Consider the following 27,411-nt stretch of genomic DNA (forward strand, 5'->3'; position numbering starts at 1 on the left):
ACTCGAGCATTTCTGAATTTGAAAATATTAAAATTTGGAATTATTGAACGCATTTGAAGGTACTTTGTACACTGAAAATAATAAATTTCGTAAAATTACGAAAATCGTTTCATACACTACATTTTCGTTGGCCCAACGAAACTTTCGTTGGCTCAACGAAAATATGTAATTTTTCATAATATGAAAACCTTCATCAATTAATGAAAACGTTTCATACACTTTTTCTCCCTTTTTAGTGCCAAAAAATCCAATTCAATGAAAAGATTCATCAATTAACGAAAAATTTCATACTCATTTTAAAGAATAAAAATAAGAATTTTTTCCTTACTTTATTAAAGTTTTAATAAAGTAACGAAAAAATTCATTAACCTATGAAATTCAACATTAACTAACGAAAATCTTCATAAGCTTATGAAAATTCTTCATATACTAATGAAATATTACATTGGCTTATGAAAAAATACATCAGTTAACGAAAAAAATCGTTGCCTTACAAAAAAAAAAACGTAGACTTGGGTGCATTTCTGTTTTAATGATTAAAAATTGAATCTTGCTTTATATAGTTCACATTAGGTTTTTGTTTAAAAATCTATGTAAGCTGAGCTGAATATAAAAAATATTTGCGTATTGACAAGGTGTCTCACGATAAGTCGGACTCATCAGTTGACTTAAGTGAGCTCCACCGGGTCGAAACGCCAATTTTTGGTTTGGACTATTGAATCAATGATTTAACAGGTCCAATTAAATATTTATAAAAATAAAAATGAATGAAAAAATTCGTAGGTTAACGAAAAAATTCGTAATTCTACGAAAAGAATGTAAAAATAATCTACTAAAAAAATAATTAATACAACGAAAAGTTTCGTTAGCTAACGAATATTTTTTCGTTATTTAATTAAAATATTCATAAAATTTACGAAAAACTTCGTTAGTTAACGAAAGTTTTAATTAAATTTTACGTTAATTGATGAAAAAATTTCGTAAAGTGATGTAAAAATTCATTAATTTTCGATCAAAATTTTTTATGAAAAATTTCATTAAAATACGAAAGTTTTCGTTAATTGATGAAGTTCTTCATTAACGTATGAAAGCCATTTCGTTGAGCCAATTAAATTTTTCACCGGCTGAAAATTAATTAAATTTTCGTTGGCTCAACGAATTTTTTCGTTGTATTTACGTAAGGATTTGGTTCAGTGTAGTAGGTTTTTTTATAATTAATTCCAAAAAAATACTTTTGAACTTTACTGTTCAAAATATCTGCACATATTTCTGTAGAGAAGAAGGTTGAATAGTGTTTAAAAATTTGTATCTAATTTCAACTTAAAATATTGAAAACTGCACAACAGTGGAAATTTATATGTTTAAGTATTTAAAAAATCGAAGCCAGGAGAAATCGAACCAATAGCTTTATATAAATCAAATAAGGCTATTACGTACAGGATTACATCGATGAGATTCTTTTGGAAATGATATATTTAACTGTGTGTATTGTGTTAAATTTCGAAACAGATTCCGAAAAATATTAATGCATTTGTTATTAGCTCGTATACATACTGAGACATATAAGGCACTTAGAATTAAAATAATGTTCTTCATAAATACGGTCGTCTTAAAATAAAAAGATTTCTATAAAGAATAAATGGAATCCTTTTAAATTCTTTTTAAAATGAACTTCACTTCATTTCAATTAAAGGAGAATGGGCAGATTTGTATGGAACGCGAACGTTGCGCGGCCAACAATGATTTTATCATTTATTGATGTAGTTAAATCATAAAAGTATTGTGCAAAAGTTTTTTCCCTGTGACGTGCCTAACAAATGGATAAAATGCATTTTTGCATTTAACACTTCTTATGGATTTTCTCAATATTACAACTTAAAAGTTTGTTTAAAATGCAAAATGCTGATACTCTGTCATTTTTTCTGTTCCTGAAGGCCCTAACCTTGAATATCCGACAAATAGAGACCAAAATATAACATTTTTAAAACCACACTTTTGAGTTTTTTACAGTTTTTGGTTCAATATTTTGTAAGTTTGAAACACATAAAACTCTCAAATAAAAAATCTCGATAGTGTTGGTTTAAAAAGCTTATATTAAGAGTTTTATTTTCAAGATTAATGTCTTCAGACTCTGGGAAAATGACAGATCATCATATTTTGTATTTAAAATCAATATATTATTCACATTGTCCTTTTCACATTTCACAATGCATTAACACCACGAGTATTGCAATATGTTACATTCTGAATGCTTTGCAGCAAAACGTCCATAGTAAAAGTTATTACTAAGTTATAGTTCTTTCAATTAACCCTCTGTCGGCACACAAAGTGGTCACAAAAAAGTGTCTTTATAAAGGTGAAAATAAATTTGAATACAATATTCGAATTCCTCGGAATATTCTACATCAATTTCATATATGATACTCTATAAAATAGGGAGATCGAAAAAAGTTCTAGCGACATGAAAAAGTATAAACCAAATTCGCAAAAAAGAGGTGTGCCTGAAGAGGGTTAATACTAATTTCATTAATGGCCGCCGAACGTCCAAAATGCACATTCTCCTTTGTCTTCTTAAAAAAAAAATTAAGTGAACGGTCTTAAAATTATTTTTATGTTGATGCTTATTGAAATTAAGAGATTAAACAAAATTAATTTGAAGAGGAATCTTATCTTTTTTTTTTAATGGCAGTTTTCTTGACAAAAAAAAAACTCTGCAGAAATGCACTTAATTTAATGCAGATTCTATTTTTTGTTTTTAGAATGTCTTTTCGCCATGCAGTTGTATTCAGGTGATTTGTCATCTGAATTTGTCATTTCAAACTCAAATGTAACACATGACATTTTGAAAAAAAAAACACAATTTTTTTAAAAAGTTAAGCATGCTTGAAAACTTTTGAATTCTAACGAATAACTACTTATTTATTTCAATTTGTTATACCTCTGGTACATTATCTGGGTGCCAATGGTTCTGGAATTAAGTTAAACTTTCTAGTCTATGGTAAATGTCCAGAATAAAGAGTAAGAGAGAAGAAGAAAAATGAAAGCTTTATAGGGTTTTGTTATTAGCATTCTTCAAGTGTATATGGCAAAAAAAGTACTATAAAAATTATATTCAAAAAGTGTACTAGATTAATAACATGTTTAAGGGTAACAAATTCTTTTAATTTTCTTCTCTTTGATGACCTCATGTGACGCACACTAATAAAAACTTTTACATATTTTTATTTATTCAGTGATTTTCAATTTTCGGAACTACTCCGTCAACAATATCTATATTCATCTATGTTCGAAATGTCATTATTTTCCTTCATTCTAGTACAATCAGATAACTGATATAGAGATAATAAAATAACAAATGAATTTCAAACAATAGATTTCTATGCCTTAACTTAATTATTGCACCGCCATCTGTAAACACTGAAACATTGTATAAAAGACGTATTTTATTGGTACTCAGTATTTTACTGTGTAAATATTTTATGCTGTAAACAGCAACAAACGATTACTTTGATTTGTTATGAATAATCTTTTAGAGCCCCCGCACACTACAAACTTTCTATCGGCCGATAGTTTAGTCGGGTTGGGCTCTTAGTGTGCGCACAATCAGGATACTAAATATTCGGCTGGGTACAAATAGTTTAGTTTGAAGGCAGTTGTGTAGCAAAACAAACTTTTTTTTCGATCAAACAAACTTTTTGATCGGCCGATACTTAATCGTTGTAGTGTGCGCACTCTCATATATTTTCATAAATATAAAACTTTTGTTTATCCTTAGCAATCATCTGTTGTTGTTTACCGGGTAAAATTTTACTGAGCTAAGCACTGAGCTACCAATAAAACACGGCTATATATTGCTAGAAATATACTTTTTGATGTGGAAATCGACTTTTTGATGTGGAAATATACTACGAGTTGCCACGTTTTGGTACCATTTTGGTTCTTCTATCATGTATACAAATGAAACTAGAGCGAAAATAAAATTGTGCAGTCCATACATTTCCTCGCAGAATAATTTTGTTTTTTGCGTTTCCTGAACAATTTTAGAAATGTCGCTGAATACATTCTTACGGGAAGGTATCGATATATACAACGAGGGAAGCATTATATATATACAGGGTGTCCCACAGTCACCGCCCCAAACGAAAACCATGGATTCCTGAGGCCATTTTAAGTCGAAAAACTTAAGAGGTAATTTTCTCGTTTTCGTCCCGTTTTCGAGTTACCACGGTTTTTATGATTTTTGTTCTCATTTCCCTTATCTGGCTTTATCTTTGCCAAACTAAGTTTGATTTGAAAGTTTTTTTTTACAACCAATCAAGAATTAATTACAGTTTTAGTTTGTCTCAAAACTTTTTTTCTGCGGACAACCGTTTCTCCACAATTTTGCATCAAACACAATTTTCTTCGTTTTTTAAGTTGTTTTTTACACTTTCATATCATTTAAGTCAAAAAAACACGTTAATGAGTATTAATTTTTTGTGCTTTTTATTAAAGCCCAGTTTATTTTAATAAATAAAAAATAAGTTTTATTTCATAAAAAAGGCTACTGAAAGTAATTAAAAAAAATAAACAAACTGAGTGAATTAAAAAAAAAATAATTTTTAAATACAAAATTTATTTAAATGAATTAAAACTTTTTCTGAGCTTTATTTATTTGTTCTTTTCTTAACCACAATAGCTCAGAAAAAGTTTTTAATTCATTTAAATTAATTTTGTATATAAAAATTATTTTTTTTTTAATTCACTCAGTTTGTTTATTTTTTTTTAATTACTTTCAGTAGCCTTTTTTATGAAATAAAACTTATTTTTTTTTTATTAAAATAAACTGGGCTTTAATAAAAAGCACAAAAAATTAATACTCATTAACGTGTTTTTTTGACTTAAATGATATGAAAGTGTAAAAAACAACTTAAAAAACGAAGAAAATTGTATTTGATGCAAAATTGTGGAGAAATGGTTGTCCGTAGAAAAAAAAGTTTTGAGACAAACAAAAACTGTAATAAATTCTTAATTGGTTGTAAAAAAAATTTTTCAAATCAAACGTAGTTTGGCAAAGATAAAGCCAGATAAGGGAAAAGAGAACAAAAATCATAAAAACCGTGGTAACTCGAAAACGGGACGAAAACGAGAAAATTACCTCTTAACTTTTTCGACTTAAAATGACCTCAGGAATCCATGGTTTTTGTTTGGGGCGGTGACTGTGGGACACCCTGTATACTTCTATGGTATCAACTATCAATCGAAGAAAATGTATTAGCCAAAAGATGTCGGTAGATCTGCATTTCAACTTCCTGCAAAAGTTTTAAATTTTAAATAAATTAGCGATCCCAGCGGTGGTCAAGCAAAACAGAAAATTCTAGTGAGAGTACTATAGGAATATATATACAATGGGGGAAGTGTAATCGGTTTGTGTCGAAACTAAAACCTCATACACGAACCTAATAAGGTGTGTATTTGCTATAAGCTAAATTTGCTTGAGAGTACGTAACCACAACAAAAACAATTTTGTTGTTTACGTACCGGAAAGAAAATTTAGTTTATAGCAAATACAGACCGTATTAGGTTCGTGCATGAGGTTTTAGTTTCGACACAAACCGATTACACTTCCCCCATTGTATATATATTATTGTGTGTGTATGAGGTTTTTGTTTCAAATGTCCCTTACTTTAAGCTGGTACAATATTACGGTTCTAGTTTCTGGTTATCACTATACAGATGATGTGGCAATTATAGAAGAATTTCCGTTATCCTTATGTATTTAAATGTAAGGGTTCTGGTACCTGCTAATTAATTCACAGGGTGATGTGGGCATTTTAAAAATTTTAAATATATCTTGAACAGATATGTATATGAAAATCAAATACATTTATTGATATACATACAATAAATAACACTGGCCAACAAGGTTTTTGCCACTAGAACCAAAATATACTTTTCTAAAGGTTTTTGATGTGCTGAACTAGAATGAAGTCAGAAATTTTTTATTGGCCTCCGTTTTCAAAATATTACCGTTAGAAAAGTCCAAAAAACGTAATTTTGGCTGTTTTCGAGGTTATGTTTTTATGTGGGGTAATTCATAATGAATAAATTTGTAACGGTGCCTGGTTTCATTCTTCCAAAAAATGTTTAAATCTTTCCGATATCTCTTTTACTGCCCGAGATATTTTAAGTTTAAGTAGCGGTCTTTGACTAAGAAACAGCACTGGCCAATCAAGTTAAACTTTTTTTGCCACAAGAACCAAAATATATTTTTCTGAAGGTTTTTGGGTTTGTAAACTCGAATCCGCAATCAGAAAAATTCTATTTGCCTTCGTTCTTGAAATATTACCGTTATAAAGTGCAATAAAGGTTATTTTATAACGGTAATATTTCAAGAACGGAGGCTATTAGAATTTTTCTGATTAGGAATTCGATTTCAGTAGCCCAAAAACCTTTAGAAAAATATATTTTGGTTCTTGTGGCAAAAATTCTGTGACCAGTGACTTAATCTTTAGATTAAGTTTAGTTTCTCTTTGGTCCATTAGCTGAAACTTGAGATATCTCGAGCAATAAAAGAGATATCAGAAAAATTTAAAAACAGTTTTTAAAAGAAAAATATCTGTCTTTTAATCACCGTTACAAATTTGTTTATAATATATTACCTCACATAAAAGTATAGCCTCGAAAACAGCCAAAATTAGGTTTTTTTTAGCATTTTATAACGGTAATATTTCAAAAACAGAGGCCAATCAAATTTTTCTGACTTCAGATTCGAGTTCAGCACATCACCCCCTAGAAAAGTATATCTTGGTTCTTGTGGCAAAAAAGTTAAATTTTGTTGACCAGTGTAATTTAACAAATAAATAAATAATTTAATAAAAGGCGTGTTTTTTTCTATTACTCATTAGCTACTCTTTTTTGATATTATTCGCAAAACAATAATAAATATTACACAAGTAAGTAGTTGTTTTTATTGTTTTTCGAATAAAAAAATGAGTAGCTAGTGAGTAATAGAAAAAACACGCCTAAAATAACTTATATTATTTTTATATTATTTATCCTATTAATATTTATGTAGTTTAAATCTGCCATTTCAGCACTGCAAAATCAAGGCCACCCCTCCTAAGATCCATTTAGATGGTTTCTCCTTAGTACTGAGGTTGAATGTCCACACATAGGTAGACCCTCGTGATCTACAAGAATAAAACAAACATAAAAAATAGACTTAGCAATTTCTATGTTCAAGCTTAAGTTATTTAAAATATTTCATTAAATATCCAAAAACAAAAAAAAAAAAATAACGCATAGGAATTGCGATTTATCAACATTAAAATTATTGAAAGATTTAGGTCACTGTAGTGTATACGTGTTTTTTTTTAATGAAATATTTTCTTTTATTTATAATTAGCAATTAACTAGTTTGGACTAGGTTTTTGATTATATTCAAAGAATATAATTTAAATTGTATTCTTTTTTATATAATATGTAACATTTTAACTGTTTTCGTCAAATATTTGTATGATTAATATTTACTGAACCAAAATGAAAATAACTACATTATTTCGTTAAAAAAATATCACCATTTTTGGTTTTAATTTTCGAGTATGTGAAACAAAAGAGCCGAGAAATTAATACATAGTTGCCTTGAATGTCCATTTTGCTCGCGAAGTATACCACGTCACTAATAAAATATAGACATACAAATGTGTTATCATATTTTCATGATTTCCTCGTACATACTCCCACATAAACGATAACATTAATGTATTATTTTATTGCTTTGAACCACGAAGGTTTCATAAAATAAACAGATAGGTACCTAGTATTTGTTAGCCGCTAATTATGTTCCACTACACACACTACCATCTGCTTTAAATTTCTATTAATACTCAAATAATATCCAACTTTCACAAAATGTTCTTTAATAGAAAAATAAATGTAAATTAAAACAATGCAAACATTTACCTCCCTTGCCAGTCTTTACATACCTTGTTTTATAAAGTGGACACTCATAAATTCGCCTAATAACATCTTGCTTCTCTTGAACTATTGATTTTATGTAGATGACCGGCATAGTGCAAATAATTTCCTTCGAACGCAGATTCACAAGAGTTTTTAAGTTACAATCCCAACTGGCCCCATCCAAGTAAAGGGAATGCACAAATGCTCCTTCCATTGGGGGTAAGCTGAAATGAGATTAAAAGCAAGGACTTTTAAGGTACACAGACACACCCACACACCCGCCAGAGGCAAGGCAATTCCATCTCACTTTATATCTTCTTTATCCTTTTTGGTGACATCGCAGCTTAGGCACATTCGGTCGAGGGGTAAATCATGCTTCCTCGCTGATTCCTGCATAATTGCTGTTAGAAAGCTTTGCGGATTAAAAAGGCCACCTAACCAAATGACACATGGCAGCTTAAAATCGTTAAGCCAGATTGCTAACTCTTTAATGCGATGGATCAGATCTGCAAACCATCCCTGCAGGCCCATCATACTCGGGTATGCTAATCTTGTCCAACTGTTTGGTAAGTAATTGTAGAAGATGGCATTATGCAATTTTTCCATTTCCGCAGTGATTGTTAATTCTCCCTTGAGACCAAGTAAAAGCTCTCGAAGAGATCTCTTAATCTCCCTTATGAGTGTATTTGTTCGTTCGCATTCCTGCAAGGCAACTACTACAAATGGAGTTTTCTTTTCGATTCGATTAAGAAGGCTATTTAAATTGAACTCGTCCTGTAATTTGTCTAAGAAATCGTCGATTGCAATTTTGACCAACTCTTCTCTCGGGGCTTCGTAGCTTGAGTTTAATTCAGACTCACGGGGCTGTAGTTCAAAAATCGATGTCAGAAGGGTCTCCGAAGCGGTTGTAAGAAAACTTATTTCGGCATTGGGATGGAGGCCATAAAGCACGGGGGACTCATTCGGCAATATTTCATTGATATACGTGTGATAACCATTAAAATCCATATTGGGAGGCGATGGAAAACCTGGGCAAAGTTCAAATTCCCCGTCAATGAGGTCTTGTCTCAATAGCTCTTCCAAATATGTCTGACATAGTCTACGATCCCAATCGTCTGTTATATGCCCTCCATACATTATTTCGCCAAAGAGATATCGAAGATCTTCCCAGGGTATTCGATTGCTACCCTCTAAATAGTTGTACAGAACATAAGCACTTATATTAAGGTCACCAATGTTAAAAGGATAAACCTTGTTCCATCCCAAAGGCCCAAATTTCCTTCGTTCTCCAACGACAGAGTGAAAATAACACAGTGTAAAGAGAATAGACTTAAATTCGGCTTCTTGTGTACATTTCTCCAGAAACTCTTGATTGAAATTGTCCCAAGCCTTGTGAAGATTTGAAGCCATGCCTGTCGGTGGCTCATTAACTATTTTTGTTGATGATTCAAGCACTCCTTGGGGAATTATATGGTATTGCGGATCAAGAGCCGGTTCAGCACTTATGAAGAGCCTGAAGTCTGGATGCACACTTTCGTCAATGTTTTCAATAATCTTGTCAAGTTTTGGTAGCCAATTAACTACCAGATGAATGTTTTGCAGGATAACCCATTGACCAAGTTTCAGAGCAATTTCAATAGCTTTCTCAGCTGCAATCTCTTGGCCTTGTCCGAGGGATATGTTGTAGAGATTTCCCTCTTCTACTGAAAATTTTAGTTGAATTCCAAGTTTCTCAACGTTTTGCATGGGATCAACACCCGATGACAATATGAAGAGCAGAGGTATTGTAGGTGAGACTTCTTGAAAAGTTTCATAAAACTGAACAACTTTAACATTCGAATATTTCTCACCCATGGTTTTTTCAACAAAGTGTCTTAAAAGAGAAAAATTTTTGAAAATCAATATTATTGGCAATGTTAATCAAGATTACCTCATAGAATAAGTCAAACGATCTGGCCGAAGAGCGCGTATAATGCAAAGCTTTTGTAGCGGACTTCTGTGTTTCCATTCACCTGGGAAGGTTTCTCGTTCGGGAACATTGGTTTCAAGAAACTTTTTCCAACGTTTTGGATAGTTTTCAATGTCCTTGTCTATGCCATAAAAATGTTCCATTGATGCAAGATGTCGAATACCACCCCAAGCTGCCCGGCTAAGAAAATCAACTGGCGAAATGGCATTAGGATCATGTGGATATCTGAGCAAAAAATCTATTTCGTCCTTGGTAATTGATTTTGAATGAAGCATTATGCGAATTATCATGTGAAACGTGAAAATAAGCTTATCCCGTTCAAACAGTCCCCTCATTGTGTATCTGAAACATTCATATGTTATAGAATCTACAAGTGAAGCAACGCGTTTCTCTAAGCTTTTCTGATAAGTTGGTGCCAATGCTATTGCTCGTCGAAAGACAACCATAAAGGTTTTCAAAGAAAACTTATACATAGGGTTTATTTTGTTGAGGTCACTTAGGACAAAAAATAATATTGAAGCTCTTTGAGCTGCTTCACGGTAGATGTTTCGTGTTTTATCTACCTGAAGAGTTGTAATATTTGCTTCTGCTACTTTTATTTCGATTTCGTCGACCGTGTTTTTGGTATTTTCGAGATTTAGAACTAATGCATGATCTTCGAGTACATTTTCACCGGAGGATGCAAGTCTTGCTAGAAGTTCATCCTCCAAGTCCTTAAGAGATATTTTAAATTTGTTTTGCTGGATGGTTACTTCAATTTTCATTTCCTCTAAATCTGGACGTTCTATTCGAACAACCTCGGCAAGGAGTTGTTCTTCAAGTCCATCTTGGGTGACAGTGAAATTAATCAAAGTCATCTGAGCTTGAAGTTCAGGTTTGTAATGGGGATTCGCTAATTTTGTTTGCAAAATTAAACGGAAATTTGTATTAAAGTCAAGTTCTTTATCTCCAATTTTTATGTAACGTCCTTTTTTGATGAAAGCACGATTTAACAATGGTTCAAGGACTGTATCGATTGTTTCTTCAATTTGCTCAATAAGAACTGTGTCTCCAGTAGAAATTGATCGTTCTAAGGTTTCTAAATAACCTTTCTGATTCAATCGAATGACAACAAGTTTACCAGCAAATGTATTCTTAATCCATTTGACACCTTGTCTGTTGAAATAGAAATTTTTAAGTTAAAAAATGTGGTATAATTTCGATATCTTACAATTGGGGATCAATCATTAGAGGCCATCTACTTGAGTATGTTAATATTGTTGCATTTTCAGTTGACATTTGATCCATTGGCAATCCTTGATTATTCCAAATAGCAATACGAGCTTCATCGTGTAAAGATGTGAAGAAGTCAGCATTTTCTGAATGTGGTATTTTTGGCTTTGAAAAGGATTAAAAAACTTAGCATTCTTTTTGTTTAAAGAATTGGAAATAAATTACCAAAATACTTTTGAAATGAGGCATCCACATTTGTTCGCGTAGCTCAAGTCTATACCTTCGGGTAAAACTCCCAACATACGAAAGAAATGAAGATATAAGAAGAATGTCTCCTGGAAGAGCTTCAATTTTCTCCTTGAGACTGTATGGATAAGGAAAAAAACTGATTCAAAAAAAATTCATCCGGTGGAGTTTTATTTACCTGAAAACAGATTCCTTCCAGCGCACATTTTCACTAGCTAGACCGTTGACAAGTCTACGTGCCAAATCAATTGTAAAAGCTGTTCTATCAGCTTCTTGCTGACACTTTTGCTTTTGAGCTATGGCCTCTTCAAATTCACACTGAATTTCGTGTAGTTTCTCTTCCAGATTTGAAATTTTAGTTTTCAAATACTTAAGACGTTCTCTAGCTGATTTAAGTTCATCTTGAGAATCTTGCAGAGCCTTCTGCTTAGGGCCAACAATAAGAAAAACTTGATGGTATCGATGTAAATTTATAACCCAAGCACAAAGTCCTGCAGCTGCAACTGATTTTTGAACAACCTTATCCGGATTAAATTCCGGATCCTAAAATGAAAGGGAATACATTCACCAAAAAGTCCCTTTATTTTACTACTCTTACCCTTAAATATTCTTGTAAGGTCTCAATAATATTAGGGTGTATATTATCTCGGTCATAATTTACCAAATCATTCAAGAATTGATCTACACGAGCCATCATCAGCTTTGCTGATTTCCAGCTACGATCGCGTGGTATTCGTCCATTCACAGCTAGAAGTACCATTACTGCTGCACATACATTGACGACAGCTTTTGGAGGTGAACCAAATGACTTCAACTCGGTTATATTGTTTTTGTTGAGTGTATTCAAAGCAGCCTGTGCTGCCACTAGAGCTGGTTCAGCTTTACGCAAATCTTCTTCGAACATTTGAGTTTTGATTGAAACATCCTCCTCAATTATTCGAACACGTTTTTCTTCTTCGGATGCTATGAGTTTTTCTCTTTGAACTTTAGTACTTTCGTCAGTTATGATAACAATGAGTTTATCGGCTGCCTCATTTTTTAAGTTCAATTGTACCTCCTGAATTGCGAGTTGATTCTTTAAAAGAAAATTGTAGTTTTGAATATGTCGTTAATTAAACTTTTATCATTCGTAGTATTGAGTATATTTTTACGCATATCAAACAAACTTACCTTCAATGTATCAACTTGTCGAGCACATTCTGCTAGCTTTGACATTCCACTTTCAAGCCTTTTGATGCGGCAGCAATGTTCAGTATTTTTTTCCAACATTAGCTTGCGATATAAGAAAATGTACTCTAAAAATGTTTTCGGTGTCGTGTAATTAAAACGTTTTTCATTCTGTAGATACATTTTTGATATGTGATTGACTGTTTCATGAACATATGCCATAAAGCTTCCAACTGGCGCAACAATGTTTGCCTGTTGAAAAGTATTCATTCTATTATTCATAGGCAACAAGATAAAAAAAAGTTTAAGATATCTAAATCTCATTTTATAACCCAAACGCGATGTACGAAAAATATGTGAAGTTGGCACCCCCAAATGCAAATTTTTTTTTTTTCAAACCAGTCGGGTTCGATTCCCCAAGGTTTGCTCAAGATAGCCTAAGACTTTTTTTTCGTTAGATCACCCTTTGTTCTAATATATAACGGAATTATATTTTTTTCACCTCAAAAATTACAAAAAATATTTTTTTTATTCAATGTAAAAATTGTTGGTTTTGCACTGTGGTTCGCTTCCTCAACGTTAGCCCAGGATAGCCCAATTTTTTTTCCACTATTTTTTCAAAAGATACAACAAAAATTTTTTTTATATCAGAAACCGAAAAAATTGTGATTTTTTCTTTCCTGTGAAAAAAATAGTTAGTTTAAAACCGTGGTTTGTTTGCCCAAGGTTAACCCAGGATAGCTCAACTTTTATTTTCGCTATCCAACGCTTAGTTTAAAAATTACAGAAGAATTAGTTTTTATTCACACAAAAAAAAGTACGCATACACCACAGTGACCTTTTTAATTTATAATTTAGAAAAATTAAATCCACTGGTGTTTGCATTGCGCTTCAAATGTTATTTATTTGACTTACAATTTTTACTTGACCAACCAACAAATATTTTTTCAATTGTAAAAATCATTGGTTTTTTGATTTGCCATATAAGCACCTAGAAAATCTACATGCTTATGTCATTTTCGATTGGACGCCCAGAAGCGTCCGAAAGCATCCAGAAACCGTTTTATTGACATGAAAATGACAGCTAGAACGCTTCTCAGAAGAGAAATTCTCTACTCGATTTCAAATCAAAGAAACACTCAATCATGTTTTTTTTTTTTCATTTCTGAACTAACCTTGGTAACTCCAACAAATTACATCACTTTTGCTAGCTCACCCTTAGTTCAAAAATTATGGCAAACATTTTTTTCAAATTACTAACCGCTTAAAAATCAAGATTTGTTTCTTTTTTTTTTCAGTGTAAAAATTGTTCTTTTTACACTTTTTCTTCTCTTAGAAATTGGAACTTTTTCAGCGTTCAAAGACATAAAACTCTTATTTAAAGCGGCATGCATTTTTGTAAAGTATTATATTTGATACATTTTTATTTGTTCAACAATAAACATGTACAACTTAAACAATTCATAGCTTTCAAATTTCATAATTACTTATACCACACTTCTTTAACCTTGACATGAACAAAATGTTTGAAACATAAGATCAATAAAAAGTATAACCCACTGAGCAAAAACAATTTCGTTTGTGTATATAAAACCAAAACAATTTCTGAATTAATTTTCACTACACAACGAGTATTTGTTTTCACATCTCTTTTGTTTCCTTTGTACCTTTTGAACTTTATTTTATATATCCTAGATACTTTTACTCACCGGCAAAACCATATCGATTTCTGATAGAAACTTCTTTGATACCGACTGCAAGGCTGTGTTTGGCCACTCATGAAACCAATCAATGCTAGTCCTACTAACAATAGCTCGAAATTTCCTGACTCTTATTCGTAATGTCGGTCCAACAGGAGAAAAACTAAGAACAATTTTAAGCATCCGTCGAACTTTATTGATGAAAAACCGCCAACAATTATCCTTCGTGTCTATCTGTCCACTTTGTTTTACTTCATTGCGTATTCCATTGTATATCATTTCAACTTGGTCCTCACTAAACAGTTGGGGAATGTCTCCGGACGCAAGCATATCATTACACAGTGTCAATAGCGATTCATTGGGTATCTGAGCGTCAGATAGTAAAAACACAGACATGACATTCTTAAGACCAACTTTAATATAAAGACTAGCAATATCTTCCTTCATATCCTGTAGACAATATCCTCGTTTCATTTGCATTTGAAACACAGTGAGTGAGGATATAAAGGATGCAAGACGAGCAAGAGTTTGTTTGCCAGAGCCACCAACACCAATGAGAAGTGCATTGCCTGCGTTTTCAAGGATTCTGTTGATTCTGTAATAAGTTGAGGGTATTATTTTACATAAAATTTATTAAAGACATTATATGCTTTTTAAAGGTTTGTATTCACTTACAACATTTTTTTCAGAAAAAAACATACAAAAAAATGACCGACACGTGAAGAAAAAATATTTTTTTTTACTGAAATATATAATTCGATATACATATTTATTGGTTAGTAAGTATTTAGGAGTACTTTCACGGCAAAGTATTTGTCGTTGAAATGGTCGTTTCTAAATTTTTAAAAAGCCAATTTTAATGAACTTGAGATATTTTCTAGCTGGTAGGTATTTCAAAACAAAAAAAAACATAGTTTTGCTTCTTTGCATACATATTATTGTTTACAAAACATAGTGGCATAAATTCACTTAACCACCTCTAAACTGTGTTCTATGTAATAAAATAAATTTGTGTGCAAGATTTTATTCAAATTCGTTAACTTTATGTAAGGGATCGTTACCGTTTTATTAATTTCTACAGGTTTTGTGTGATCCTAAAATCCTAAAAATTAAAGGATCGAAAAACAAATGTGTTCTGTTTTTTTTTTTAACAAATAAGTAATTTATTAAAATTTCAATTTCTAGTTTGTTATGAACATCTGTCCGTTTATAGGCTATGTGAAGTTGGCACCTGCCTGGTTCGATGCCCAAAGTTAGCCCAGGATAGCCCTACCCTTAGTTCAAAAATTATAGGTAACAGAATTAAATTTTTTTCACGGCAAAAATCAAAAAATAATTTTTACAGTCAAATATTTCTTCAGTGCCATAGCAAGGAAATAAAAATAGCTGCAATTTATCTTCTTTGAAGACTTGTAGCAACTATATAATTCGCAGTTGCTCTATGCAGCTCGGATTATATGGAGTCTCGATTTATTCGGGAAAATATGCGTCAAGACAAGGTGTAATGGTCATCTTCTGATGAGCCCAACCATTACATCGGGGCGAAACGCATATATGAACACTTTTATGCTGGTTTTCATATTTTTTTATATTTTTTTATTTTTTTATATTTTCATGATTTTAAATCATAATTATTAAAAATTTTTAGTTTTGCACTGTGGTTCTTTTGCCCAACGTTAGGGCAGGATAGTCCAACTTTTATTTTCTCTATCGCTACGCTAATTTAAAAATTATAGAAGCATTTTTTTGTCATTTAGAATTCCATTCATATATGTACATATATGGCAAACCAATAAAATCAATGATTTTTAACACTTGAAAAAATATTTGTATTTTGTGGTTTTTGGTGAAATGAAACTATTTTTTTTTTTTTTTGCGAGGTGAATAGAAAATAATTCTAATTCTATAATTTTTAAGCTAAGCGTTGGGTAGCGAAAGGACTGACGAACCACAGTGCAAAGCTAACAATTTTTACACTGAAAAAAAAAGTTATTTTTTGTGATTTCTGAGGTGAACAAAATTATAAAGTTATAATTTTAGAACTAAGGCTAAGCTTACGAAAGTTAGCTAATATACAGTTTTGAAAAAGAAAATTTTATTTAAACGCTTCTTCTGTCATCCATATTGGAACCGCCTTTTTTAATTACCTATATAAAAGTTTTCAGTTTTTCGTATTTCCTTTATTATTATGCTATGTAACAAATTTCCCGACTTTCCGTCAAGAAATGGTCGTGCAAATGTTTTTACGTCAAAAAGAACCAAAGGCCCGGCCTATATTGACCCTCGAATGCTCACATATTTTTGCTCGATCGATATGGATAAAAGGTAATTTTATTTCGGGATCTTGTACTATTTGTCGACAAGCACTCAAATATATACGAAAGTACTCAAAACAAACAATTAACTTATTACCTGCAAACATGCAGCATAGCATCCTCAAACATGACGAGATTCATATAGCCCACCGACTCGTTATAACTCGCCTGAGCTTCGTTGAGTAATTGATAGAGAGCATCCCAAGTAGGAATTGGCAGATATTTTTGATCCACCAAAGACTGTCCAAAATGACTATAAATTAGAGGCTGTGCAAACACAAACTCCTCATCGAAATCTTCAAAATTCTTCTTGAGAACGTCCCTGATGATGACATCAAAAGCCTTTATGTCATGCTGGTCCACAAGTCTGTCTTGGTATACGCGAAAAGCTTCATGCACATAGAGACGCACTAATTCAATTGGTTTTGTGCAGGTGGCTCCGGAACAGTTCATTAGTCCCTGGTAGATGTTGGTCATGTCCTGTAAGTTAAAGATGTAGTGAAACTTTAATGCGGTTGGGAGGAAGGCATTCTCCACACGACATTGCAAACACACGCTCACGTTAACTAAGAGTGAGCAGAGCGATCTAATTTCTTTGGAGAATCCATTAAGAGGGTTGTCGAGATGATGACTGAAGATGGTCGAGTAAATTCTATTTAGGGCTGCCTCATTTGGTGTATGCACAGAGAACACACAGAAATGGCGTTGGAGCCTGGGATCAATGGTAAAGGAGCCAGCTGTGGGATTCATGGAGGCAACAAATTGGCAATTCCGAATGTCCTTCAAGGCAAGCCGACTGCGGTCATACCACTGCCGGTAGTCCATAAACTGCCGTATAATTGTGTGGGGTTGAACAGTACCGTATGCATCAACTTCCGGCATATTCAGGTCGTTTATATAGTAAATCAAGTGTTTGTTTGCATTTGGGCCATAACATCTACCAGACTTCTTTTCGAGTGGTTTGTCGAGGACCTTTTGAAACATTTCCGAAGTAGTGTAAAAGTTGAAATGTGTTGTTTGTAAGATTCGTTCTGGGTGTGAAGTTTGCCATTCTGAAGTTGTCGTATTGAAAATGTCCCTTAGAATGGCACCCTTGCCACAGCCAGATGTACCGACAAGCAATATTGGAAGGTTACGCTTTATTAACAGCTTCAGGAAATATTCCAAACGAATGGTATCAGCTGTTGGCACCAGTATATTCTACGAGTTTAAGTATATACATATAGAATGAGTAGAGAGTGTGAAACAATTATTTATGTGTCTCTGTGTGTATGTATGTATGTGTGAATAAAATTGCGGAAGGCAATATTCAATATAAATACCTGCAAGGGAACGTCTGGCTGAACTTTAATTTCCTCAATTTGTGTCTCCCAACGATGGAACTTTTGAGTTAAATTATCTGGGAAGTAGTCAAAGATGGTGCCATGCGATGGGAATTTAATGTCCTTGAATTCACTCGTCCACCATTTGTGGAATTCCCGATGCCAATCTATTATGTTATCCTTGCATAGTGCTGAGCCGAATCCCCAAATTGCAGCGAATGCGAAAATAATCTCCAAGGTGGTTTCCATAGACTCAGCCTCAATTCTTTGATTGCTATCCAATAGACTCTCTATTAGGTGGCAGGTCATTTGGATCATTGCCATATCGGTGATTGGGGTTGTCTTTCGGAACTCTTGGCTTCGGTTTACCATACTGGGGAAGTATTTTTCAAAAAAACGGGTTAATAGACCGCGTTCAACGATATCCGGGCGAGTTTCCAGCCACGATGACACATAACTGCAAGAGTTTTCATTTATTTATAGAACTTTCAAATTATTATTGTCTCATAAAATTCAGTCTGAATGGGATGTCTTTTATTAAAGAAAAACAAAAAAAAAATATCTTAGCTTTTTGGTGAATAAGTAAATGTGTTCGATTAAGTTTAGATAAGATTTTTCCTGACGAGCATGAGGACTTACATTTCTCAATTGAATGATATTGAAATGCTTGCGGTTTTTTAAAGCTAATGAGTAAATGATTTTCTGTAACGTGTATGATTTCAATTTAAATTATTGAAATTAATTGTTGCAGTTTGTGGATAGTGTTTGCGTTGAAAATAATGAGCATAATATCTCGAGTTTAGTGTATTCGATTACGAATGAAAATTAGTTTAATTAAGTCAATTAAACAACATAATTAGTTACTGAAATGAGCATTCTAAGGCAGTTATAGCTAAATCTTACTCTTAGCTGGTAATTATTGTGAAAAATATTCAGCTACTTAGTTAAATGCCTTGTTCAAAACCAAATTTCACTGAAATAAATTGAATCTTAAAGTTCTAATAATTAAATCGCTTCTTTTCTATTGACTAAGGGGTCACAGTTTTTTTTATTATTGTTGGAATTGTATTTTTAAAATTATTCTTCATATAGAAAATACTTTTCAAATAGAAAATTAGTAGATAATGTCATTCAAATAAAATAATAAATTAAAAAAGAAAGATGCAAAAAACATCATCGACCTGTTTAACAAAAAAAAAAAAATAAAAAAAAAAATCCAAAAAGTGCTTTTCCAAAATTTTGTTGTTTTCCTTTTTTTTTATTTTACTAAAACATGTTGGTATAAAAATTTTCATTTAAATCGGTTGAATCGTTTACGTGATATAAAAAAAAGGTTCTACAAATGACAGGTGCCGTTATCAACGGTTAAATATTTTTTAAATTATACCACAGGTCGTACAAAAGTTTTAAACAAAATTGTTAGAGCACCGTTTATTAATGTTGGTCTTAAAAATCAAATTTCAGTTTAGCTTACACTGCAGGTCCAAATAGGTATATAGAGACAGAAATGCGGGACCCACTATGTTTGCAATCTCTGCCTATTATCGTAACATCATATCTGAATGTGAACTCAAGTTCGATTTTTACTTGCGATATAAGTACTATACAGGGTGTCCCAAAAGTAATGGATCAAACGAAGTATGCTGATAGGGGATCTTAAGGGCTCTCAGAATTTGGTAACTTATTCATCCCAAATCCTTACGGTTTTCGATTTAATGCAATTCTTGTGAAATTTCGAAAAATCCCTACTTTGCAACAGTATTTTGCTTCCTACGCCCATTATTAATTTCTGTTTCTTTAAATTCTTTTACAAAAACATTGCCAAATAATTAGGAACAATTAATTAATCAAAATATTTTTTATTCCATACGCCATTTCGCGGCAAATTAACTTACAGTTTCAAGTTTTATAAAAAATCAGTTTCTTACTTTTTTTTGAAAGCAACACCGTTAAAAAAATTTGTACGGTGTGAGAATGGTTTATTATTTTAAAAAGTTGCCCTGTTATTGTAGTTTTCAAAAAAGTATAAAAGTTCCCAAAGTTGCAGTTAGATCGCAAAATATTACAATTTTAATTCAACAAAACAGGGTTTTTCTGAGCATCTGTATATCAAGTTATGCATTCGTACAAAAAAAAAAGAGATAACATTTTTCCATGACATTACGATGATAGAGAATGTTAAAAAAGTGGGTCCCGCAAGTCCGTCTGTCTGTCTGTCTGTCTGTCTGTCTGTCTGTCTGTCTGTCTGTCTGTCTGTCTGTCTGTCTGTCTGTCTGTCTGTCTGTCTGTCTGTCTGTCTGTCTGTCTCTCTGTCTGTCTGTCTGTCTGTCTGTCTGTCTGTCTGTCTGTCTGTCTGTCTGTCTGTCTGTCTGTCTGTCTGTCTGTCTGTCTGTCTGTCTGTCTGTCTGTCTGTCTGTCTGTCTGTCTGTCTGTCTGTCTGTCTGTCTGTCTGTCTGTCTGTCTGTCTGTCTGTCTGTCTGTCTGTCTGTCTGTCTGGAAAAAGTTAATTTCACGAAAACGGCTCCAGCGATTTTGTTAAAAAAATTCAAATGCTAGTTTTTAATGAAGGTCTATCTTTTGAAGAAAAAAAATTTGTTTGAATATCATTATTAACGGTACCTGCCATAGGACCGCTTTTTTTAAATCGGATTTTCTGCAAAACCGCTTATTGTATTTCAACAAAATTTGTTATACAAAAGCACTTATATACTTTAAATATAAGCCAAAAATAAAATGTTGAAAAAAATAATTTTTGGATTTTTAAAAAAATTTTGAAAATTTTTTTTCTAAAAATGCACTCTAATATATCAAATAAAACTGCGTACTTGTTTTGTAGGGCGATTTGATTTCAGATATTGTTTTATTTTTTTGAAAAATGAATTTTTTTTTATTTGTTTTTTTTTTTTTATATACCTACATTTCCCAAGTTTCTATATAAAAAGTCTAAAACTTAAGCAACTTGAACTCCAAGAGCAAGCTCGTGCGACCCAGTCGTGCATTTTATTTTTTACGAATTCAAGACTTGCCCTATAGTAGTTACTTATATTGCCTTTTGGATCAGTCTTTCTTCATACAAGCTTAAGTCAAGTCGGATCATTGACCTTTCAATATCCTTTTATTTTTTGTTTAATCAAACACTTTATTATACTTACGGAAACCATCCCAAGTCCTGAGGATTTATATACAGTACTCCAGCCCGCGATACAGTTGCAGGTGTAGCAGCCTTAAGGTGACCTACCTCGAACAATAATCGCATCTCCTTTGACAAGACAATTCGTTCATTACTCGCCAATGTTAGGACCTTGTTATCATCCATCAATGTATTCAAGCTCTCAATCCACATTGGATCAATATCGCCATCTAAAACAATCCATTTGGGGCTGTTCACTTGATCTCCTTTAATATTTGCTTGATCTCGCATTATCGACGAAAATAAACCATCCTTCCACTCTCTTGTCGTAGGATTAACAACACCAAAAAGCTCATCACTTGACATCGCCTTTGGATTGAGAACGCTGCAAAGCGGCTTAATTTTTTGAATAATATACGTTTGCAAAAGAGTTTGCCAAATTTTAGTCTTCCCCGTTCCAGCGTCACCAACCACAAACACAGAGTGCCTCACATTCAGCAATTCCTGGAGCTGAACCACCTTCATAAGAAAACTTTCCTGAGGTTGTAGTTTTAATTCATGCGCTGCTTTGCGAACAGCTCTCTCAAAGTCAAATAATCTTTTACGGGGAACTTCAATTGCAGGAAACAAATCTCCTATTAAGCCCATAAATATCGAAACATCCTGCGTTACAATTTTTGGTATATTAAAGTCCCGCAGCGCTCTCATTAGCACTTGATCCTCAGGGCGCGTATGGTCCTCTCGCTTCAGTCCTCCCGCGACCACTAACACCGATTTAATGGCTCTCAAACCCCAATCGTAGTGATCTTGTTGTGACAACAATTCGCGACACAAAGTGTACAAGGTTATAAATTTTCTCGCCAACAATCGTGCGTCCTGGAATCCTTCGGCTACAAGCATTATTTCGCATATAAGTGCAAAATCCGGTACAATCATTGCACACGGACGGAACAACATTTTTAAGTTCTCTGGGAGTTCGGTACGTCCGGCATAGCCTGGATTCATGGTGATGAAGATACCCACAGTGCTGACCAGGGATATACTCTCGCCCATGAAGGCAAATTGTGTCTTCTTCATCTGAAAATAAGTGAACAATCACATGAAATTGGTATTGCAAAACTACTTTGCGTTCCCAGCCCTGCAGTGTGTACCTTTATTGCTTCTTGAATGGTTTTCACCTGCACTGCAACCACGGATAAAACTTCCACTGATATCCGGTTGAATTCGTCAAAGCATCCCCATGCACCGGTCTGTGACAGTCCTTTATAAATATTTCCACAGGACTTGTAGTCCATTTGTTCAGAACAGTTGAAAACGTACACCATCACTCCCAATGCCCGACCCAGATCCTTTGTGGTTTCGGTTTTTCCAGTTCCAGCTGGGCCGGCAGGTGCACCACCCATTACCAGATGCAATGACTGATGGCATATGGAATGGAAACGAAATGTTTAAAAATAGGTAGGTAGAAACGTGTGGTTGGGCTTGGGTTGGATGGAGCTTTGAAAAAAAGGAAAATGAAAAAAAAAATATTTTTCCTAGAAAAAAAAATCCTGCAGCACTGCACCCTCTTTAAAGGCTCATACACATTCAGGATTCAGAGTTTTGTATAGTGGATAGTGGTAGTGCATTATACAAAAAAAGAATTCGCAGCAAAGACTTTTTGGGAAAAAAGATGAATGTAGACTAGCCCGCATTTGAAATGTCTAGAAAAATTTGCTTAATTCAAATACTTGCAATATGGGTAAAATACTAGGTCTGCACAAATTGCTAGGGATTTAAACTGGGTTTGTGGTATACCTCGGTAATTCAGGTTTCTGTTTTTTTTTTTTTTAACCGTATATGGTCGGAGAATGTTTTATGTGTTCTTGAAAGCCTTGTGGCCTACCAAAGATAGTGTGTTGATTAAGTACGAATGCCAATTTCTATCTTAAATGGAAATGAACCAATTCGCGTGTAGCTTGCGAATAAGAGAAACGTATAATGACCAATTTGCTGGTATAAAAATAGGAAGAAGGACCTTTTTTTGCATAAAAATGCTAAAACTTCGGTGTTAAAATTAAAGATCCCGCAAAAAATTCGACACATTCGGCCGAATAACAAAAATCAAATGTACTACACAAAAGACAATATTATCTTACAGGTACTTTTTTCTTATTTAAAATTTACTAAAGAAAAGTTGTTGTTTTTAAACTTTCGTTGAAAAAGTGCGAGATTAAAATTTTTACCTATGTTAGTTACTTATTGAGAAGAAAGTAGAAAAGTTCCAAATTTTTTGGAAGATTCAGTATCCCTAAAAAAAATGTGTGTATGTGGCTGGGATTGGAACCTTACCCTCTGCCATAATAGTCCATCGCACTTACCATTGCACCATTACCATTACATGTCTATTACGCCCATATTATTGAAAAATTTCAAAACAAGTTTTATATAACAAAATTTTTTGTGAATGCTTTAATTTGGAATACCTCGACCGAATGGTAATCGAACCGAAATTTTATGTAAGATGTTGTCTTCTAGATGTCAAATCTTTCGATAATTGTGCCAATTTTGGAAAAATTTGCAACTTCTAACCAGTGGCGTACGTTGATTCGCCGGGGCCCCAGGGCAAGACTACATTTTGGGGGCCCTTTGATATTTGGGGGCCGCTTAGATACAAAAAACAAAAGTACCTACGTATACGCCATACTTTTTTTTTTGTATGGCTTATTTATTTTTAGGTTTATTTTAATGTTTTAATATGTTCGTAATGCACTTTGCTATACTTACTATAAAATTTCTATCATAAAAGTAGTAAAAAGTTGTACTAGGGGCCCCTAAAATTAAATGTTTGGAGACCCCTAAAATAATTTTTTTTTTAGCTTAGAATTGATAGTTCTTGGTGCCTCTGTTCTGAAGTAATAAATACATAGGTATTTGATTTTCCATCATCAGACATATTTTTTTTATTTTGGGGCCACTGAAAAAATTGGAGCCAAGAATTAATAGATATTGGGGCCTCTGTTCTGAAGTAATATTCGGAATGCCCTGATGTATTTATGTTGGGGCCCCTGAATTGATATTTAATTTTCTATTTGATTGTTTTGAACCACTGAAGTAATAGCTTTTGAGGATCCTCAAATAATATTTGTCATGCCATCAGAAAATTTGATGAATATTTTTGGGCTCCTTAGTAATACATTTTGGGGCCCGAAAATTAATATTTGATTGGCTCTCAACTAACGGGGTTCCTGAAAAATTATTTTTAGGGACCCTTCATATAATATTTTTGGAGCCCCGAAGTCATATTTTTTGGGGCTCCTAAAGTAATATTTAGTAATCCATGAACAAATGTAATTTAATTTAAAAAACAATTTTTTTTAATTTAATTTTTTTTTGCCGCCACGAAGTAAAGGCTTTTGGGGCCCCTGGCCTGAGGTTGTTTTTTTGCTTTTTTAGGGCCCCTAATGTATTATTTATGGTTGCAAAGATTTTTCGAGTAATATTTTTTGGGCCCTAAGATAAAATTATAATTTTTTCTTTTAAAAAAGCAGTTTATTTTTTTGTGTCCCCTGGGGTAACCTTTTTATTAAATCAATATGTATTGTTTGGCTACCAATGCCTTATACATTACACTGAATGATATAATTTCAAATTAGTTCAAGTAGTTCAGTTATTCATCGTTACAATACGATGTTGTTGGGAATTTTTTAAGCAACATATTTTCTTATACAAAGTATGCCTACAGTTTTTGATATTACCAAGGTTTTTTTCTGAGTGTCCTTGGCCGAATATTCGGCGGACGAATATTCGGTATTCGGCCGAGGAGCGTGGCCGAATATTCGGTATTCGGCCAAACCAATGTTCGCGGCATCTCTAATATAATTTGTCTCCCTTGTATCCGAAGTGATTCAAATACATTTTAATTTACTTCGTAGCTCAATTTATGCTAACAGTTTTCTTCTCTGCATTGTCTCCAGTTGGGGCCCTGGGGTCAGTCGGGGGCCCCGGGGCGCCGCCCCGCTTGCCCCAAGGGAGTGTACGCCCCTGCTTTTAACATTCACTAAACATGTTTTGAGATAAAACTTGTTTTGCAATCCCCAATATTGCAAAAGTTATAGGGGTTTCGAGTAACGTGGATGAGCCTTTGATCTTAAGATGTTTTTACTTCTGCTCGAAGAACCACAATAAACGAAAATCTGAAAACCTTAAATAAAATTTGGAACAATTAACAATAAGCAACATCCCATTTTCAGAGGTGTACCTATAATGGTGAGAAATTCGAAGCCGGAGTAGAGTTCAATAGAATATAGGTCGTTTCAAATCAAAAGTCCTGACTCTGAGTTTATTTTCTCCCTTCCAATAAAATTGAGAACAAACAAAAAACTCAATTTTATTGGCTCATTGCGACAAATCAACTCAAAAATAACAACAAATCATGCTTGTTTGAATGAAAGAAATGCTAGAGAATCAGGGGATATCAAGAACTGTTCTTCGTTATTTTATCGTAATTTTAGAAAAAGTTCAGCTGCCTCATAAATGCTTCCTTCCAGTAAGCTAATGATTTTTTTTTCATTTTTGCTCAATTTTTCATGGGACTTTTGATTTGAAACGACCTTTAGTAATAGTTTTTTTGAAGACCATTCCCAAATTTTTAGTTTTTTTAAACTATGTATTTTATTTTAATTTTAAACTACAGCCGAGCATTCATTTGAATCGAACTCAGACCTCTGGGCTCATAGTCCATCGCAACTACAAAGTATTGGAATGGGCTTATATTTTATTTATTTTTCAATTTAATTAACTGCTACCCAATAACAAGTGTATATTCAAAAATCTTACTTGTGTGAGTGTAATATAGCAGCGATCTGTGAGTGGCGTTATTACCAAACGCGAAGTATTTCCAAGGTATTCGAAATCATATTGAAACTCAGCGTCACATATGTTCGCAAAACAGTTGTCGACACTGTCGTCCCACCGATGCCGAAGTTGGCTTTGCCATTGAAATGCCAAAGCATTTTCAACCTTCTGTTGAATTATTTTTAAAACAACATCTCGATTATGCACATCAATCGTACAAATGGTCATAATTTTCTGTCGATCCCCTGGCTTAAGTTCACGCAAAAGTAAATTGATAAGAGCATTTAACTGAGCAATCTGATGTTTCTGAAGATCTTTCATTGCACTTTCATAACCTTCTTCCATCCATCCAAATGCATTGTTAACTGCAGATGTCCAACAAATCTGACTGCAGCAAAGTGCAACTTGTGCAGGCCAATCCAACAGCCAATTTTCGGTAGATCTGTAAGCGATTTCCTTGAGGGCGTTTTTGAACAATAAATGCAAAGTACTCTTCATTCGCTTGGTGATTTCATTAAGCCAACTTTCAACCTGTCCTGTGCATTCCACTACGTCTCCGGTGAAATCAACATACTCATCATTCTCCTTGGAATGGAAACCTATAGCGCTATTCGATTGGTCATGCAAGAACTCAAGAAGTAGAACAGAGTCGAAAAGTTTTATCAGGTGACGACATACAACTCTGGGAGAATTTCCATTTGACAGTATATCAAGGAGATCCGTCGATGATATAAAATAGAATCGAGGAAAAGCCAAACGCTTTGTTTCCAAGTAATCGCACAGTGCCTTCTCACAAATACCCAACTTTAGTTCCAATTCTCCCAGAAGAGTGTAAATGTGTTTATTTTCTGCTACCCGAACAACCAACTTAATTGTCTCGACCTCCTTGAGAAGACGAATGAATTCAGAGTCAATCGCCTCGAAGCGTTCCGCATCATCGGGCAATTGTGTTCGAATGTCCTCGGAGCCAATGAAAATACTTTCCAAATAAATCCATTTTCTTTGCACATCGAACCAGCGCGTTATGACCAAATCCACATTCGATAGAATCTCTTGCCAGTGATTAAGTTTGGGAAGCAAATAGTCAATGTGCTTGGATGTGGATATGTTTTGCAGTTGCATTTGATTATCATCCAAAGTTTCGATTAACTCCTCGGAGACTCGGAGTAGTTGGAGCTGCCTTGGCTTGTGTATTTCACTGTTGAATTTCATCTGGGCCCAAGTTGTTTTGATTTCTTCCAGAGCTTTGGTAACTGTTATTTCCTTAATGGCCTTGTCAACTGTACTTTTGACTTCCTCATCGAATCTGTGCAAACCCAAGTAGAGCAAGTCGCTTAATGTCGTTGTTTTGTCGCAGTGAAATTGCATCTGTGAAAATTTGTAAATACGTTCTTAATTTATTTAGGAAATTATAATTTAGGGTTAAGTTTTAATGATAATAAATGAGCGAAAAGTACTTAGCGTGAAGCCGTGAACATGTAAGGTGGTGCAGAGAGTTACTATAGTTTTTGAAAGATTTTATTTAAAATTAATTCTCAAGTTTATATATGACTACACATAAAAAAGGAGGTTT

General features: G+C 33.4%; 1 protein-coding gene across 1 annotated transcript in view; it reads right to left on the reverse strand.

Annotated features, from left to right (window-relative positions):
- Positions 1 to 7,024: 7,024 nt before the first annotated feature.
- The window catches only part of LOC129913819 (dynein beta chain, ciliary), a 40,635-nt gene continuing 20,248 nt past the window's right edge, over positions 7,025 to 27,411 (reverse strand). Inside the window, exons 17-31 of the mRNA XM_055992695.1 lie at positions 25,821 to 27,206; positions 22,154 to 22,420; positions 21,025 to 22,079; positions 17,873 to 18,329; positions 16,648 to 17,750; positions 14,245 to 14,830; positions 12,539 to 12,787; positions 11,967 to 12,443; positions 11,547 to 11,911; positions 11,348 to 11,486; positions 11,121 to 11,287; positions 9,872 to 11,065; positions 8,249 to 9,814; positions 7,968 to 8,165; positions 7,025 to 7,172 (exon numbers count right to left, since the gene is read on the reverse strand). Coding sequence (XP_055848670.1) covers positions 7,073 to 7,172; positions 7,968 to 8,165; positions 8,249 to 9,814; positions 9,872 to 11,065; positions 11,121 to 11,287; positions 11,348 to 11,486; positions 11,547 to 11,911; positions 11,967 to 12,443; positions 12,539 to 12,787; positions 14,245 to 14,830; positions 16,648 to 17,750; positions 17,873 to 18,329; positions 21,025 to 22,079; positions 22,154 to 22,420; positions 25,821 to 27,206 — 9,309 coding nt within the window. The 3' untranslated portion in view covers positions 7,025 to 7,072. The remainder of the gene's footprint in view (positions 7,173 to 7,967; positions 8,166 to 8,248; positions 9,815 to 9,871; positions 11,066 to 11,120; positions 11,288 to 11,347; positions 11,487 to 11,546; positions 11,912 to 11,966; positions 12,444 to 12,538; positions 12,788 to 14,244; positions 14,831 to 16,647; positions 17,751 to 17,872; positions 18,330 to 21,024; positions 22,080 to 22,153; positions 22,421 to 25,820; positions 27,207 to 27,411) is intronic.

The sequence above is a fragment of the Episyrphus balteatus genome, chromosome 3 (assembly GCF_945859705.1).
Source record: "Episyrphus balteatus chromosome 3, idEpiBalt1.1, whole genome shotgun sequence".
In the NCBI taxonomy this organism is placed as follows: domain Eukaryota; kingdom Metazoa; phylum Arthropoda; class Insecta; order Diptera; family Syrphidae; genus Episyrphus; species Episyrphus balteatus.